We start from the raw sequence: 17,142 nt of genomic DNA, 5'->3' as shown, positions 1-17,142 counted from the left end.
TGGCTGCTTTGCCTTGCAGTGCTCATGAAACTTATTTATTTATTTATTTGTATTACCAAAGTGCCCAGGAACCCTAGTCATGGACAAGGACTCCATTGTGTAAGGCTCGCACAAACACAGAGCAAAAATCAAGCTGAGGAGCTGATGGATCCAACACTGGAAGGAAGACCTCAGTACAAGAGAGAGCCTCTGGGGGCTGAGAACCCACATAGAAGCTCTTGTGCCACTCCCCATCCCTGCGACTGGCTCAGTTTCTCCATCATGCACTGATCTCTAACAAAGAGAAGTTAAATTCCCAAATTCAAGAACCAATTCAACAGCAAAGCCAGGACCAGAACACTGTTTTTCTTGCTGAAAGTCTTGCGCTCTACCACACTACTGAAACACAACCGCTGATTCTGAATCGGAGTGACATTGTTCAGTTAAAAAGCTCACCAATTCAGTAACAGTACTGTGCTTTTGCTGCCATCTGTTGTTGAATTTTAGTATTTCTAAAAGCTCTACATAGTTTGTCATTATACCTTTCTTGCTAGAAAACATGCAGTTTGTAATATAATGCACAACTGCCACAGTGAAATGATATTCCTTTAAGGGTTTAATTTACAGTATTCCTATTAATGTCTTTGTATAACCTGACTGTCTTTCAGATGAGCTCCAACCTAGACATTCCCCTCCACCCCCACTCACTGTTTACTTGTCTATTATTGTAAACTCTTCTGGGGCAGGAACTGTCTCACATGATGTGTTTGTTCAGTACCAAGGGACTGGATCCCTGATCACAACTGCGGCCACTAGGTTCTACTGGGATACAAAGTAATAGATGTGCCTTTATTGGCAAAAGACGGCAAGGACCATTGTCGGTCTTTCTAACCTTCTGTGCTGAGAGATTTGCCCTTTCCAAGAACACCTACGCTCATTTGTCAACTGAGTTTTTTCCAACTTGATGACTTAGAACAACTCTGGGTGGTGTGGTTTCAAAATGCAGATAATAAGGCAGATCTCTGGGTTCTTTTTTTTTTGGGTGGGGGGCGGATTAACAGTTCTAATGCTGAACTTTGCCCCACTTTTGCTCAGATCATGGTTATCTCTTTGAGTACTAAATGTATCAGGTGGGGAATTTTAGAAGCAGCATATGCCTTAACCTTGTCAACCTTTAATTCAAAGATTCATGGAGTTTAAGGCCAGAAGAGACAATTAGATCATCTAGGCTGACCTGTATAGCATAGACCATGAAATTCCATCCAATTGCCCCTGTACTGTGTTTGAATAAAGCATAACTTGTGCTTGGCTAAATTTGTCTTCCAGAAAGGCATTTGGTTTTGATTTGAAGACATCAAGAGACGGATAACCCAGCACCTACTGGGGGAGTTTATTCCAGTGGTTAATCCCCTTTACTGTTAAAAATGTATGCCTCTTTTCTAATTTGAATGTGTCTGGCTTCAACATCTAGCCATTGGTTCTTGTTATGCCCTTCTCTGCTAGCGTAAAAAGACCTTTAGTGCCATTATCTCCTCCTCCCCCCGTCCAAAAAGATACTTTATACAGTATAGTCAACTAATCTCTTGGTCTTCTTTTTGATAAATTAACCAAATTGGGATCTTTAAGTCTCTCATTGTAAGGCATCTTCTCCATTCTCAAATCATTTATGCGGCTCTTTCCTTCACCTTGTCAACATCCTTTTTAAAATGCTGACACCAAAACTGGACCCAGTAATTCCAGAATCTGTCTCCCCAATGCCATATGCAGAGGTAAAATCATTTTCAGCTGTTTGTCCACTATGACCCCTAAATCCTTTTTGGAGTCACTGTTTTCCAGGACACAGTCCTCCATTCTGTAGGTATGGCCTGCATTCTTTGTTCCTATATATCTAACTTGACTGTACTAAAATACATTTTGTGTGGCTAGCTTACCAAGCAATCCATCTCTCTCTCTGTATGACTGCCTGTTCCTCCTCATTATTTACCACTCTGCCAATCTTTCTATCATCTGCAAATTTATCAGCAGTGACTTTATATTTATTTCCAGATCACTGATGAAAATATTCATTAGCGTTAGGTTTTGTACTAATCCCTGTGAAACACCCTCTTTCAATGAAGATTCCCCACCGACAAACTACTTTTTGAAATGTGTCAGTTAGCCAGTTCTTAATCCATTTAATGGGTGCTTTATTGATATTGCACAATGTTTATTAGAATGTCAGCTGTACTGAGTCAAATACCTTTCAAAAGTCTACATATATCACATCTGCAGTTATTTTTATCAACCAAATTTGTAATCTCAACAAAGAATAAAAGCTGTATTTTCCATAAAGCCACATTGACTGGCCTTAATTATATTACTATCCTTTACTTCTTTACTGGTTGAATCCTGTATCAGCTTTTCCATTATTTTGCCTGGGATTGATCTCAGGTGAAACTGCCTATAGTTACCTGGATCATCCCACTTGCCCTATTTGAATATTGGCATGAAAAACTCTTCCAGTCTTTTGGAAATTCCCTGGTATTCCAAGATTTATTAAAAATTAACATGAGGGGGCCAGAGATCACCTCAGCCAATTATTTTAGGATTGTTAGGTGCAAGTTCATTTAAGATGGAAGTTTATATATAAAATAACATCTGCCTACTCCCCTCCCAACTCCCACCACAACTTCCTAATCAGAACCAAGATACATAGGAAAACTAAAAAGTGTGTAGAGGGTGTTTCTCCTTTTTAAATACAGGGAATTATGTTCACAAATTCCCATGCCTCAAAATGAGAATGAATCCTCTAGCTGGGGCCATTAGGATATAAGAGTTCTTGTAGGATCAAAAATATCCAGAGGACTTTTCAGAAAGCGTCAAAAGGAAAATAGGAGAATTGCCTGGACAGAGTGAAATGAGAAGGCATTTAAAACCACAGGAAATCACCTTAGCACCACTTCGTCTCTGTGGGAATACAGACACATCTTCTCTTAGGTTAAAGCCTGTAATTCCTTTACATTCCTGGTAGAGGTAGTAACCAGGAATGCTACCCAGGAAAAAGTATGATGCTACAGTTAATGGTTTAAGAGTGCACTTGGAAAAGCATTTAAAAATAGGATGAAGTTTCCGATGAGATCTGATTGCCTTGTAGCTTGACTGCTGCTGTGCCAATGGTCTCTGCATATTTCACTAACTTTAGTTTCACTTTGAACTTTTATGATATTACGAACAAGACGTATAAAATTCTCAATGGTCTATCACGTGAGCACTATCGTTCAGAGAGGCAAGGAGCTCTGTCAGTCATTCCACTTGCAATATTCCATGCAAGGGCAGATACTATTGCAATCCCTACATGCAAAGGGCTTAAGACTGCTCTGTCCATGCACCCTCAGAGGTGCAAATCATTACAAAGGAGGTGGGGGAAGAAACAGAGAGTGCCTCCTAAGCAGGGGTGAAAGTAACTTAAAGGACTTGCCAGTACTCCAGAGTCCTGCAGAGGGGGAGGGGCCTCAACCAGAAGAGGTGTGGCCTCTATCAGAAGAGATGGGGCTTTTAAATCAGGATTTAAAGGGCTCAGGGATTCAGCTGAAGCTAGGAGCCAGGCCCTTTAAATCACCCACGGAGCTACCAGCTGCAGAGGCAGCTGGGAGCCCTGGGGTTTGGGCAGGGGTGAAAGTAATTTACATTTCTTACCCATATGGTCCAATCGCAAGCAACCCACCTCTCCTACGTACTTCATGGACCCCTCCCATTGCATGACATAGATAGAGAAAATAAAGCTACTATTACTACTACCAGTATTGTCTGTAATAAAACTTTACTATTGGAATAAGCCTGAAAAAGTGAAAACTCACTGTCTAAGGGTACGTCTACACTACGGGACTATTCCGAATTTGCATAAACCGGTTTTGTAAAACAGATTGTATAAATTCGAGTGCGCGCGGCCACACTAAACACATTAAATCGGTGGTGTGCGTCCACGGTCCGAGGCTAGCGTCGATTTCTGGAGCATTGCACTGTGGGTAGCTATTCCGTAGCTATCCCATAGTTCCTGCAGCCTCCCCCGCCCCTTGGAATTTCCGGGTTGAGATCCCAGTGCCTGATGGGGCAAAAATCATTGTCATTGTCGCGGGTGGTTCTGGGTAAATGTCGTCAGTCACTCCTTCCTCTGGGAAAGCAATGGCAGACAAGCATTTTGCGCCTTTTTTCCCTGGATTGCCCTGGCAGATGCCATAGCATGGCAATCATGGAGCCTGTTTTGCCTTTTGTCACTGTCACCGTATGTGTACTAGATGCCGCTGACAGAGGCGATTCAGCAGCGCTACACAGCAGCATGCTTTTGCTTTTGCATGACAGCAGAGATGGTTATCAGCCATACTGTACCATCTACCAATCCATAAATTGGTAAAAAGATGAGCATGGTTACCAGTCGTTTTGCACCATTTGCTGCTGTCATAAGTGCCCCTGGCTGCTCTTAGCCAGGGGCGCAAAAGCCAAAATTGGGAATGACTCCCAGAGTCAATCCCTCCTTTTTGGTATCTAAAAATAGAATCAGTCCTGTCTAGAATTTGGACAAGTGTATTAGAGAACCACTGTATCATAGAACCAGAGAGCACAGCTGCTCTGTGTCAGATCCTGCATAGTTTATGAGCTGTATGCTATTCACAGGGGGTGCTCCTGCAACAACCCCACCTGTTGATTCCATTCTTCCCCCAGCCTTCCTGGGCTACCGTAGCATTGTCCCCCCACTTGTGTGATGAAGTAATAAAGAATGCAGGAAGAAGACACAGTGACTTGTTAGCGAGAAATGAGTGGAAGGCAGCCTCCAGCTGCTATGAGAGTCCAGACAGGACAGTAAGGAGTGTGGAGGAGAGGAGCCCAGCATCCCTCTGCTAGTCCAGGGGCAATTGAATCTTTTCTTTACACATGAAGGGTTGGGGGCTGATGGAGCTCAGCCCCCTGTTGCTTTGATGACGATGGTTATCAGCCATACTGTACCATCTACCAGGAAAAATTAGGACCAGGCGCCCTTCATTGACCTCACTGATGCTAGTACGCATGGTTACCAGTCCTTTTGCACTGCCCCATATGCCAATAGGCTGATGATGACGATGGGTATCAGTCTTATTGTACCATCAGTCCACCCATAGCGGGGCGGGGGAGCAAGGATATTGGCGTTGAGTGCTGCAGCATCGTGTCTATCTGCAGCATTCAGTAAAGATAGGGTGACATGTAAAGAGTCAAGAGAGGATTGTTTTCCCTTTCACTTCTGGGGGTGGGGGGTGCGTAAATTGCCGAGCGAGGCCCTGACCCACCGCTGACACTGTGTTTGACCCTAGAAGCATTTGGAGCTCAGCCAAGAATGCAAATACTTTCGGAGACTGCAGGAACTTTGGGATAGCTTGAGTCCTCCAGTCCATGAGCGTCCATTTGATTCTTTGGCTTTCCGTTACGTTTGTCACGCAGCAGTGCGCTGAGCCCCTGCTATGGCGTCTGTCTGGAGATTTTTTAAAAATGATTTTGAATTTCATCTTCTGTAACGGAGCGCTGATAGAACAGATTTGCCTGCCCTTACAGCGATCACGTCCGCGTGGTCCATGCGGGAGCTCTTTCTTTATTTTGATTTTTAACTGCATTGCCACACGTGCTGATCTGAGCTCCACGCTGGGCAAACAGGAAATATTCAAAAGTTCGCGGGGCTTTTCCTGTCTACCTGGCCACTGCATCCGAGTTCAGATTGCTGTCCAGAACGGTCAGTGGTGCACTGTGGGATACCGCTCAGAGGCCAATACCGTCGATTTGCGGCCACACTAACCCTAATCCGATATGGTAATACCGATATTAGCGCTACTCCTCTCGTTAGGGAGGAGTACAGAAACCAGTTTAAAGAGCCCTTTATACCGATATAAAGGGCCTCTTAGTGTGGACGGGTTTGGCGTTAAATCGGTTTAATGCTCCTAAAACCGGTTTAAACGCGTAGTGTAGACCAGGCTACATTTTTCTCCGTGTCTTCCCTCCTCCTCCAGCCAGGCTGCGGACACTAGACTCCATGCTTTCTCCCTGCCTGGCACTGAGCAGCAGCTGCAGGGGCTTCCCTCTAGCTTGCAGCAAGGAGACTGGCTGAGGGTGGGAGAAGCCTGCCTCCTGCATAAGAACAGTTTAAAGTCAGCTGTTCCCTGTGTGGTTCAGTAACATTTCAAAGAGGATCTGCAAGCAGTTTGGACATCACAACCATGATCCTCTGCTGGGGAGGGAATGGGATAGATTTGAACTTGGAAATGGTTCCTGATTTTGATTGTGTTTTTTGTGTATAGGAGATCCCCTCATCCCGGGGGCAGAAAAGAACTGCCCCTGCCATGGTCACACACACACCCTCCCCCCCTCCTCCCCACCAACAACTGGGAGTGAAATTAACAAGGATGCCAGAAATGTCTTCTAACCCTGGGGGCTGAACTGCGCAGGGAACAGCTGAGTTTAAACTGTTCTTATGCAGGCAGCAGCAGCAGGCATCTCAGCCAGTGTCCCTCTTGCAAGCTAGAGCCTAGAGAAGAACCCCTGCGGGGGGGGGGGGGGGGGGAAGAAGAGAAGAATGCAGAGCCTGGCTGGAGGAGGGGGAGGGAGGAGACAAGAAACCAATGTGACAGTGAGTTTTCCCCTTCCACCTGCTTTGATTAGCTCTGGATTTAAGCTGTGCAGCCAAATGCGTGTATTTGTTGTGTATATTAGTATTGGAGACAAGGTCCCCTCATCCCGGGGGCAGACAAGGACTGCCCCTGCCATGGTCAAACACACCCTCCCCACTCCCCCCAGCTACTGTGAGTGAAATTAACAAGGATGCCAGAAACCACTCCTAACCTCGAGGGCTCAACCACTCAGGGAACAGCTGAGTTTAAACTATTCTTATGCAGGGGGCAGGCTTCTCCCTCCCTCGGGCACTCTCCTTTTCTTATCGGTCCTCCGTACTGGCCCATACCCGCTTACTTTCACCTCTGCTCCTAAGCTATAAATACTTCCTTAATCTTTTGAGCTCCCTCATGGAGGATTGAAGTTTTTGGTAGTTATCTCAATCAGAGGTGCATACTGGGTAGGTAAAGAATTGTGCAGGTTTTTCTCCCACTCCCAATATTTTCCTATCCTACTCTTAAATTAAGGACTGCTGTACTCTGAAAGCGTTGAACTTGATTTATAGACACTGGGGTGTCTGCAGAGGAACAAGTCAGATTTAAAGAAAGCTAATTTCTATGCCCAAACTTTGCACATACTTTCTGTTCTTCCCAGACATGTGTAGTTTCCATAAGGAAGCTGCGATTTGAGAATAATTCACAATTCTTGTTTCACTAAGAACTTCAAATAAGAGGGGGAAGTAAACATATCACTACACACACAACATAGCGTAACTCACAATCACAGGCTCTGATGCATGTCATGCTTTATTCCTTATTCCCAGCTGATTTGCTTATATTCTATTTAGTAGGAATGGTCAGTAGAATATCATTTTCCATTTATTTTAATGTCTTTTTGGATGCATTATTAATATGCAACATAATGATAAATAATTGCACACTGACATTATATCACATGAGCTTTTCCATGGGTTTTAGGCATAAAGAATGAATTACAGCTACCCACGGAAACCTGTAACAAAATACATTGTTGTGTTGTTCAGAGAGGGAAACAGGTATAACACGCTGGTTTGCTCAGCTCAGACCCCTTTCAAAGGCACAGTCTGAGCACCTCAGAAACACAAACAATAATGGAAAAGGCAAATAGTTCAGGTTAGAGAGTAAAGAGCTCCCATGGGAGATAATTGTTAAAACTAGATTGTGATATATTAAGAACAGCTGTATTATTCAGGTCAGATTAAAGTGCTACACAGATTTAAAGAAGGGACTGACAGTTAGGTTTAGCAAGTGATTACACTGAGAGGGGAATTTGCAAAATCGAGACACTGAGCTGGATTCTCTCTCTCTCTCAAAAAAGGCCTCCTGTTAGGATACATGGCTGGAAAACAGAAAACAAGAAGCTTTTTCAGATGATGGCTTTTCAGATGTGTGTATTGTCACGTCTCCTGTGGGCTGTTGCAGCTCAGTTTGCATGGAGAGCTGTTTAGGGTTTTTATTTTTATGCCTGCACACATTTCCACCAGCAATGGCCATTCATATCTTATTCATAACACCTAAATACAATTCTACAGTAATAAAATGTTAACATGGATAAATGCCTTGACTGCCATTATTTGCTCTCACAATGAACATACTTCAGAACTCTAAAACAATACAAGACAAGAGATTTTTTGTTACATTAGAGCAGCACTGGCCTAGCTATTCATATGAATTCCCTACACTGCACACGTACAACTACAATCTATTTTTAAATTCAATTTAACAAAGAAACAGTAAATTTATCAAATAAAAATTACACTGAATGCACATTCATGTTATGACAATAGCTATCAAAAACAAAAAAAAAATCAGTAATGAAATGCACCTCACTGCAGTCCATGATGGGAGTTCAGCCTTCAACAGCAATACTGTCATTTTCTTTACTTTCTGCCACAACTGTAAAATTCTTGGAATACATTTCATAGTGAACTGTAATATGTCCACCACACTATTATTATGCATTATTTGTACTACAGTAGTGCCTAGAGGCCCCAGCCACACTAGAGTCCCAGTGATCTAGGCGCTATAGAGATAGAGAGAGAAAGAGAAGACAGTCCCTGCCCCAAGAGCTTGCAGTCTTAGACCCTAATCCTGCAAACATCTACACATGCATGTAGCTTTACTACCATGACAGACAGCAATGTGAATACTTACAATCATAAAGTTAATCATGCATGTAAGTGTTTGTAGGACCATGGCCTTAGCTTAAGACACTGTAGCAAGTGAGTGAAACAACAGGGCCACTGTAATATGAGCATGTGCAGAATTTCTAGGCACAGGAAGGTTTTTTTGTTTGTTTGCTGCTAACAGACAACTTTCATCATCTGCATTTTTTGTTCTGAAGTTTTGTTTGAGAATATCACACTCTTGAAAGATGCCAGATTAATAGCCCAGGCAATTCACTCCTGTATTCATTCTTAGAACAGGTACAGTGTGAGCAGCAGTGGTGCAAACTTCCCTGTATGACTCTGTAAATATGTCTAAATCCTGATGTGGAGGGGCCATCTCAAGAGGTAAAAGTCAGTCTCCATATTCATTCAATATTTGGTCTGTCTGCTGAGACTGCAAGGAAGACTGCCAGTTGGTGCTAATTGTAAACGGTAGTTTTTGCCATATGGACAGCTGTTCAATAGGAACTAACTCATTTGACAAAGGCCATTAAAAAGAAATAAAATCATCTTGTGGTCACTAACAACCTTAGCTGGATTCAAACTGGTAACCTAAAGAGGAAAGAATATGTATTCCATGTTGCCATCCTGGAATATGTTTTGTAGGGATTCATAACTTCTGTAAAAACATTCTGAAACTACAGAGTTTGAGATACATGAATCACAAAAAGAATGGTGGGAGTCTTATTATATAACTGCTCACTGGAAAATCCTATTTCTCTTTCCAAATCAGTTTTCCATATATGCAAACAATGCGCCTTACACGCAAATGTTGACTGAATAAAGGGTGCGTGTATGTGTGTGTGTGTGGGGGAATACAAGAGCTGGACACATGTTGTGCTATATTCACTATACATTTAGTAAAGTGCTTTTATTATGTTTTTGTTTACTACAGAAAAGATCCTTTTTCAATACAAAAGCACTCTTGAGAAGATTCCTACACCCCCTATAATAACAACCAATGTGTTTTAGAGTTCTTACCGGTGTAAAAATATTAACAAAATTCATTAGCATTTAGTACATCTGGTAATTTCACTTGGTACATCTGTCAAATTCTGCTTACACACTGTTAATTAGACCTGCTGTATAATTACAAGATAGGGGTTACTGGCTTTGCTTTAAAGGAAAGTAGTTACTAAACAAAGTCAAATTGTTTTGCTTTTCAATTTATTTGAAGTTAAGCTTGATTTTATAATTGTAGCCTCTCTCAAATAATGGTTAATTCTCTCCTGCTTTTGTGCATCTCTAAGATTTTGTCTCTTGCCACACCCTGGAAACATGTACATGTCTACACTTAACATGAGAGTCCATTCAGAAACTTTCCAAATGAGGTTAGCTATTATGGGGAGAACAACTAGTTCACCACTATCTGCGTAAACACACATCTCTGGACTATTTTGAAACCTATTGTAGGTTGTGTAATAGGACTTCATAGAATCATAGGGTTGGAAGGGACCTTAGGAGGTCATCTATAGCCCAAGCCCCTGCTCAAAGCAGGACCAATCCCCAGACAGAATTTTACCCCCGTTCCCTAAATCACTTCCTCAAGGATTGAACTCTCAACCCTGGGTTTAGCAGGCCAATGCTCAAACCACTCAGCTATCCTTCATTGTGGTATAAACATCAAACAACATGATAGTGAAGTATGAGAACAGATAGAGCCAGCTCCACAGACATGGTAGATGTTCACACATAATGCAAGCCAAAGGTGGCTTAAAGCTTATCTTTCCACTCGATACATCTTTTCAGGGATGATTCCCCTTAACTAAGGCAGAACTGACAGACGGCTGCTCTAACTTATGCCAGCTGTAAACAGATCTAGGATGCCAAAACAATGCAGAGGCATATTTGCTTCTCTCTCTCTGCTCTGCCCATGCCCTCTTCCCCCTGATGTGTGTGTAACTGGGGGAGCGTGAAATGAGAGTGACATATGAGCTCCTATCCTGGCTCTGCATTGCTGGGTAAATACTCTTACATTGCAGATATCCCTCCAGGGCCAGTTATACTACCACTGGAGCTAGTTTACACTGGGGGCATGGTGAAATCAGCTGCATTTCTCTGGAGAATTTGGCTTTTGGGATTCTCTCTCTGTTCCCTTTGGATTTAAAATTATTTTTAAAAAAATGACAGGTGCCTTGTGAAGAAAGGCTTGCTTTAAAAGATCCTTTTATACTTCCAGATAATATATTTTTTTTACATTGGTGGGTCTTTAGGAGCAGTTTGATGAAATCTGGGTGCACCCTGGGGTAACAGCAGGCTGTTCCACGCACATGGAAGGCTGCATCAAGCCATACACTGGAGAAGACAAAAGGGGCATCACTGGATGATCAAAAAGCGGTCATCTGAGCTCCTCTATCATGGACAGCCATAGTGAAAACACACTGCCCAGAGCACCTGAAATTTAAAACCTGGGTCTTTCCAACTGTATGGCTCTGTGAAATATCATTTTTTTGGAGGGTAAAGTAAACTCTGTAGCAGCCAGATTGCAGTTCATTAGGAACAGGACTTTGAATACATATGTGAAAGAGGAGCCAGTAGTTTATGGAACATTTGCTATGCATCTGTTGCTTGCCTGTCATGTGTCCACATCATCCTTTGTTGCTCATGAAGTGCACTGCTGAGAGTTGCACAGGCTTAAGCCTTCCGGTGGTGGCTGTGTTTAGTTCCAGGTTGAATGAACTGGATAAATCTAACCTAAAGGAGATGAAAGCATGTATCACGATGGCTTGATTCTAGCCAGAAAGGAAAGGGGATACAGTCTCCTGGCTAACAGAAGATGCTCACATCGTCTTCAGGAGTAGTGACTTCAGCATGATTTCAAGGCTGCACATCAAATTGATGACACCCTGGACAGCTGTTGAGATTAGCATATTGGCAATTTACTGGATGTATTTCCTTTTCCTACTATCACAACGCTCTTTCTCAGACTGACCACCAAATCTGGTCACTTTATCCAGACATTGGACATCCTGATGACAGAAAAAGCCCAGTAGTTAAGTTGGCAGAACAAAAGTTGATTTTCATCCACATATGGGTGGCACATGAGTATGTGACATTTCATGATCTCTGAGTGACCTTATAAGATGTTCAAAGGAAAGAGAATAATGAGCGTTCTGGAACTTTCGTGGTTGGGGCACAGATGATGAGAAGCAAAAAATGCATCTTATTAACTTTAGGACAGAGTTTTACAACAGAGAAGAAGGGAAGTTTCATATTATTGCTTTCTTTAAAACATTAGAAAAATCAGAAAATATAACTGAGAAGATTTCTTATTTTCTGCTGAAAATGTTCCTAAATGTATGCTTTCTGATTTGAAACAAATACTGTATAAACATAGTATACTATATTCTTACTGGGTATTTTGAATAATTTACTAAAAAACCCAGAAAACTAAGTTGTTCCCAAGATAGTATGGATGTATCATTATTTTACATACTGGAGGAATGTATATGGCCAAGATTACTTTTATGTGGGAGTAATTTGTAACTAAGCTCTTATGCATCAAATGCATAGTTTAGTTAAAAAAAGGAACAGGACTGCTAATTTCTACAACCCTATCTTTTTGCAAGTCCTGACCAAATTCCCTGGCTTCCTCTATTGGATCATGCCTACTTCAATCCCAGATCATATGTTTTCCTTACATTTAATTCTCACATACAAAATATCTACTACAGAACAGTATATCCAACAGATTAACCAATGCAATATATTTCTTTCACTGTCCAGTTTTCTAATGACATGCACAAACCAAGACACATCAGGTACTGTTTTTGAGAACACACATACCTAGATGGATCTATGCTGTAATAACACTATCTCTATTGCCAACTTCTTGCACACCTGAGATAGTGTTATTCACATTTAGCTGGAGGGGAATGGTGGGGAAGAGGAAAGAGCTGCAACATTCCCATTATCCAGAGCCATGCTGTTAATCGGGCTAATTGCAACATTTGCTTGTGTTGATGATTTTATTTTGGGTATGTTCAGTAACAGCAGCAGCAACAATAAGAACAACAAAAGGATAGGTCAGCTTTTGAATTAAAACCAGAACATTGTTTCCCTGCATGACAAACAACAGGTCATTCTACCTCTATTCTGCTATGTTTTCATAGCTAATCAGCAACTTGATCCTGCAAGGTGCTGAATGTACTCAATCCCACTGGAGTCAGGGAGATCTGAAGGTGTTCAGGGATCTTGCAGGAATGAGTTGCAAGTTCTCTTTCCTGTTGCCATATAGCCGAACACTTTATGGTGGAAGAATTCAGGGCTGTGTAAAGCCTTTGCAACTGTAATATTTCTCTCAGCACAACAGACAAGAGAGAGGCATTTGTTATAGAACTCTAGAAATTAAAGATGGTAAATTACGGGATAGGTCACCTACTCCATCTCCAGCCAATGTTCTATAACCTCAGTTCCAAGATTTTGGGGGGGGGGGAATTATTCACAACAAACTGACATGACAGATACCAAATTTGTGTGGAACCTAGGAAACCATGGATCTAAAATGAGGGCCATTTAAAGGTACTGTTGCCACTAAAAATCTAGCGAGGCAACCAGAAGAGAAAATGGAGCCTACAAACATCAGGGCCTCCCTCAATATTCTAATGAGTTTTTCATAGGACTTCATACTAAAGATTAATACACTACCCAAAGCCTCACATTAGTTTTTACCTCCTCCATCCCCACATATTCCCCTTTAATTTCACTCTGATGCTATGCCACATGAAATCCATAAACATTAGGAATGTTCACGATGCCATTTCACTTACCGAGAAGAAAGGCTTGGCTTGCCACTTTTGCTACAGCTGGTATAAATTCCTGGGCCATCATCAAAGAAACTTCCAAGTGCCAATTTCTGCCTGATAGATTCTCTCTCATTTTTCTGAGCCTAAAGTGCAGGTAGACAACAAAGTATTAACCCATCAGTTATAACAACACATTTCTGTAGTATTCAAGCTGACAGCAGCACAGAATTAGCATTTACAGTATTGTAACATTAGATAAGCATAGTTAGAAACCCACCACCACATTGAGGACGTTTCAGAGGCTTTGTTTTAAATTAATAATCTCCTTTCAGTTACCACTGATGTACATACACTATTTATCTCAGCCTTGTTCACCTCAAACTTATCTAACCCACTCAGCCTCAATGCTTTAAAGAGCAGCTTTTTCATTCTTCCCTCGCACTGACTGTTGCTCAAGTACCCAGTGAATGAAATGGTGGTTCTAGAAAAAAGGTACTGAAGGAAACCAACCTTTTATGCCTAAGAACGCATTGTAAACCTAGTCAATTGCTGTGTTTACACTGTTACTTGGATTATGGACTCATAAACATAATAAGGAAGATTTTCTAAAACATTAGCAAAAAATACTTTCATATTGAGCTAACACCACGAAAATATATGTTCAAAAGGGAGCTGCAGCTATTACAGAAAAAAACAGAGTGAAATCATTGGCTCATACATAAGAGTATAAACATTTATTAAATTTCTTAATGTAAATGATGAAGATAGTTTCATAAAATGTGCATTTTCAGATTTATATTTTTAATATTAATAATAAAATTATATATGTGTGCCGAAAATACAGGCAGTCTGAAAAGACACCTTTTTTCTGTCTGAGAGCGCTTACATTCTTACCTTTTTATATATGAACTGACACAAAATAATTGCAGAAGCAGAGTAGAACAAACATCTGGAAAGTAACCAGTCTGATCTGAACTGAATTACCACAATCAAATTTATGTTACTTTTTCTATATATATTTTCTTATGTGATTGTTTCTTCTCTAAACAATTTATTCAAAATATATTTATAATGGCTACTACTGAATTACTCTTTATGGTTTTCTTTATATTTTACATTTAAAAAATTTAAGCTACAAAGTGTTTTAAAAATCACCAATCAATGGCTGTAGACTTGGTTTTATATTTGGACTGAACCGATCAATATGCAGTAAATGAAAACTTTATTTATGTTTAGTATTAATATAATACTGTACCAGAGGACCATAAATAATTGTGTGTCAACACTGACAGCAAAAACATGTAGGAAGGCAAAGGACTAATGGAAAGAACATGTTCAGCCTATCAACTGCTCTAAGACAATGTACAGTACATGCCGTAAAATATGTAATAGACAAAGCAAAAGTATACTGTGCAAGTCTGGGTTTACTTCTGATGTCTTCATATAAATGCACTTGAATTGTTTTACTTGTTTAATGTAATTAAAGATAAAGTACCTTTCTGATTCTACATGGTAATATAAAATTACATGCCTTTTTTTTTAAGCCCCAAATAGCCAGATCATCATGATTTAGTTACGACCTCAATCCTGGATACCGATTTTACACTATTATATCATCCATTATATCGTCAGGCTCTTAGTAGAATTTGGTCTTCATTTGAAACCTGAACTTTCTTCTCTTATCACAATCTGACAAGGATGGCCAACTTTCTACTGTGTGAAAACCGGACAATGCGCGCCCGGAACCTCTCCCGCCTCCTGCTCCACCTCTTTCCAGCGAGGCTCTGCCCCCTGCTCCTCCCCCGCAACCATCACTCACTGCTCTCTCCACCTCCCTCCCTCTGCCAGCTGATCAGGGCTGTAGGGGTGGGGGTGGGGTAACTGGGGCAGGACAGGAGAGGAGGAGCTGCACTCCAGGGGTCGGGTGGGTAACTGGGGTAGGATGGGGGAGGGGGAGCCACACTCCAGAGGGAGGGGGAGCTGCAGTCTGGGGTAGAGGGTGAGTGGGGTGGGGAGGGGGAGGGGGAGCTGCGCTCGGGGCGGGGGTGGGGAGCCACCGGTTCCTCTCTCCACTGGAACCGTTCCTGAGTGCTCCTCCAGACTCCAGCAGCAGCTGCTGTTCTTCCCACCCACCACCCACTGTGGTAGAGGCCAGTTACTGCAAGTAACCAGACTGTTAGTACTAACGACTCTGCCAGGTTCCCTTTTTTACTTGACTTTCTAATCGAAAACTGGACACTTGGCAACCCTAAATCTCACCCCCAAAAATTATAGGCAGGCCTGGTAGCAAAGCCTATAATTAAAGTTGTCTAGCATTTTCAATTACAAGCCCCAATTTTCAGATGTTTATAACTTAGCCAGACTAACTGTTCTAGCTACAATTTTCCATGTTTGCTTCCTTCCTCAGACTGATCTTAATATGTTTGTTTATTTTAGTTTCAGCAAAAAATGGTTTAGTCATTTCAAAGAATAAGTTTAGGCAAAAATAGGTAGTTTTGCCAATACTACCTTTTCTTCCCAACCGTTTCTTATTTGTTATTTTATTACCTCTCCCTGGAAACATCTGAAAATCAAAATACTTTTGATAGCTATTGATGCACGGACAACTTCACACACAACTCTTCCCTCATTATGATACAAATATACGCTCTAGGACTGTATCCTTTTGCAGCCTCCGGCAATTACTAGTAGGCCATATCCTGCCATTGATTTTTATGCCAAACCTTCATGGACTTCAGAGACAGTCATGTGATAAAGAAAGGCTCAATATAGCCTATGGCACTTTTTCCAGCATAAAACTCTGCATTGGGTTTCTAATTGTAGCAGCATACCACCACTGCCAACTTTGGAGAACAGCATTGGGGAAGAAAATGACAGGAAAGACTTGAAGCTGGCTATCCAAAGTAACATCAACAAGTGACTAAAATACACATTTTGGAGGACAAGGAATGTATTTTTAAATCTCAATATTATTTTATTATATTTTACTTCATGCAATGAAATGCTATGCGACTGTGCAAATACTACCAGTTAACTGTCTCTCTAGTGATCAATTCATAATACATTTCGTTACAGCAGCTAAAAAGGTAGAAAAAAAAGTCTGCTTCACACAGCACAGGCCAGATAAAGCAAAGGGGTTCTTTAGATTCTAATTCCTTGATTGTTTGTCTTACAGTTTGTAGCTGATGCCACATTGTCTGTTATGAAGCAATTACATTAATCCCTCAGCTTCAGTGAAACCTTCTGTCTAGTGACTTCTGATAGCATCATCGTTAGTAGCCCTCATTAATGAATAAATCTAGATTTTGATGCTCACTGTGTACTATTTTCTAAAATTTACTGTAATGTATAGTCTTTCATTCATCCAGTATATAGCTTTTCTACCCAAACATTATGAAGTAACATACCGCAGCACAAAACAAAAATCAATAGCTTTAAAAGCACATTTACTGAACTTAATAAGATGGAATATTAGTTTTCAGTACACCGAAAGTGCTGATACCATAAAGTAAGCCCCCATCAAACGATTCCTTGATTAGATTTTTCATGCAATCTATTACATGCTGAAGATGCTTGTACCCTTAATCTCTCTCAGCATTTTTTAAA

General features: G+C 41.2%; 1 protein-coding gene across 5 annotated transcripts in view; it reads right to left on the bottom strand.

The window, feature by feature from the left end:
* Positions 1-17,142, bottom strand: part of LOC123377422 (schwannomin-interacting protein 1) — a 121,678-nt gene that overhangs the window by 17,789 nt on the left and 86,747 nt on the right. For all 5 annotated transcript variants that reach the window (XM_045030325.1, XM_045030324.1, XM_045030327.1 and 2 more), the window contains one exon: positions 13,561-13,679. In XM_045030325.1, coding sequence (XP_044886260.1) covers positions 13,561-13,679 — 119 coding nt within the window. The remainder of the gene's footprint in view (positions 1-13,560; positions 13,680-17,142) is intronic.

Source organism: Mauremys mutica, chromosome 9, assembly GCF_020497125.1.
Source record: "Mauremys mutica isolate MM-2020 ecotype Southern chromosome 9, ASM2049712v1, whole genome shotgun sequence".
NCBI lineage: Eukaryota > Metazoa > Chordata > Testudines > Geoemydidae > Mauremys > Mauremys mutica.
The sequence above is the reverse complement of the archived record's forward strand: the minus strand, read 5'-3'. Positions and strand labels throughout refer to the sequence as shown.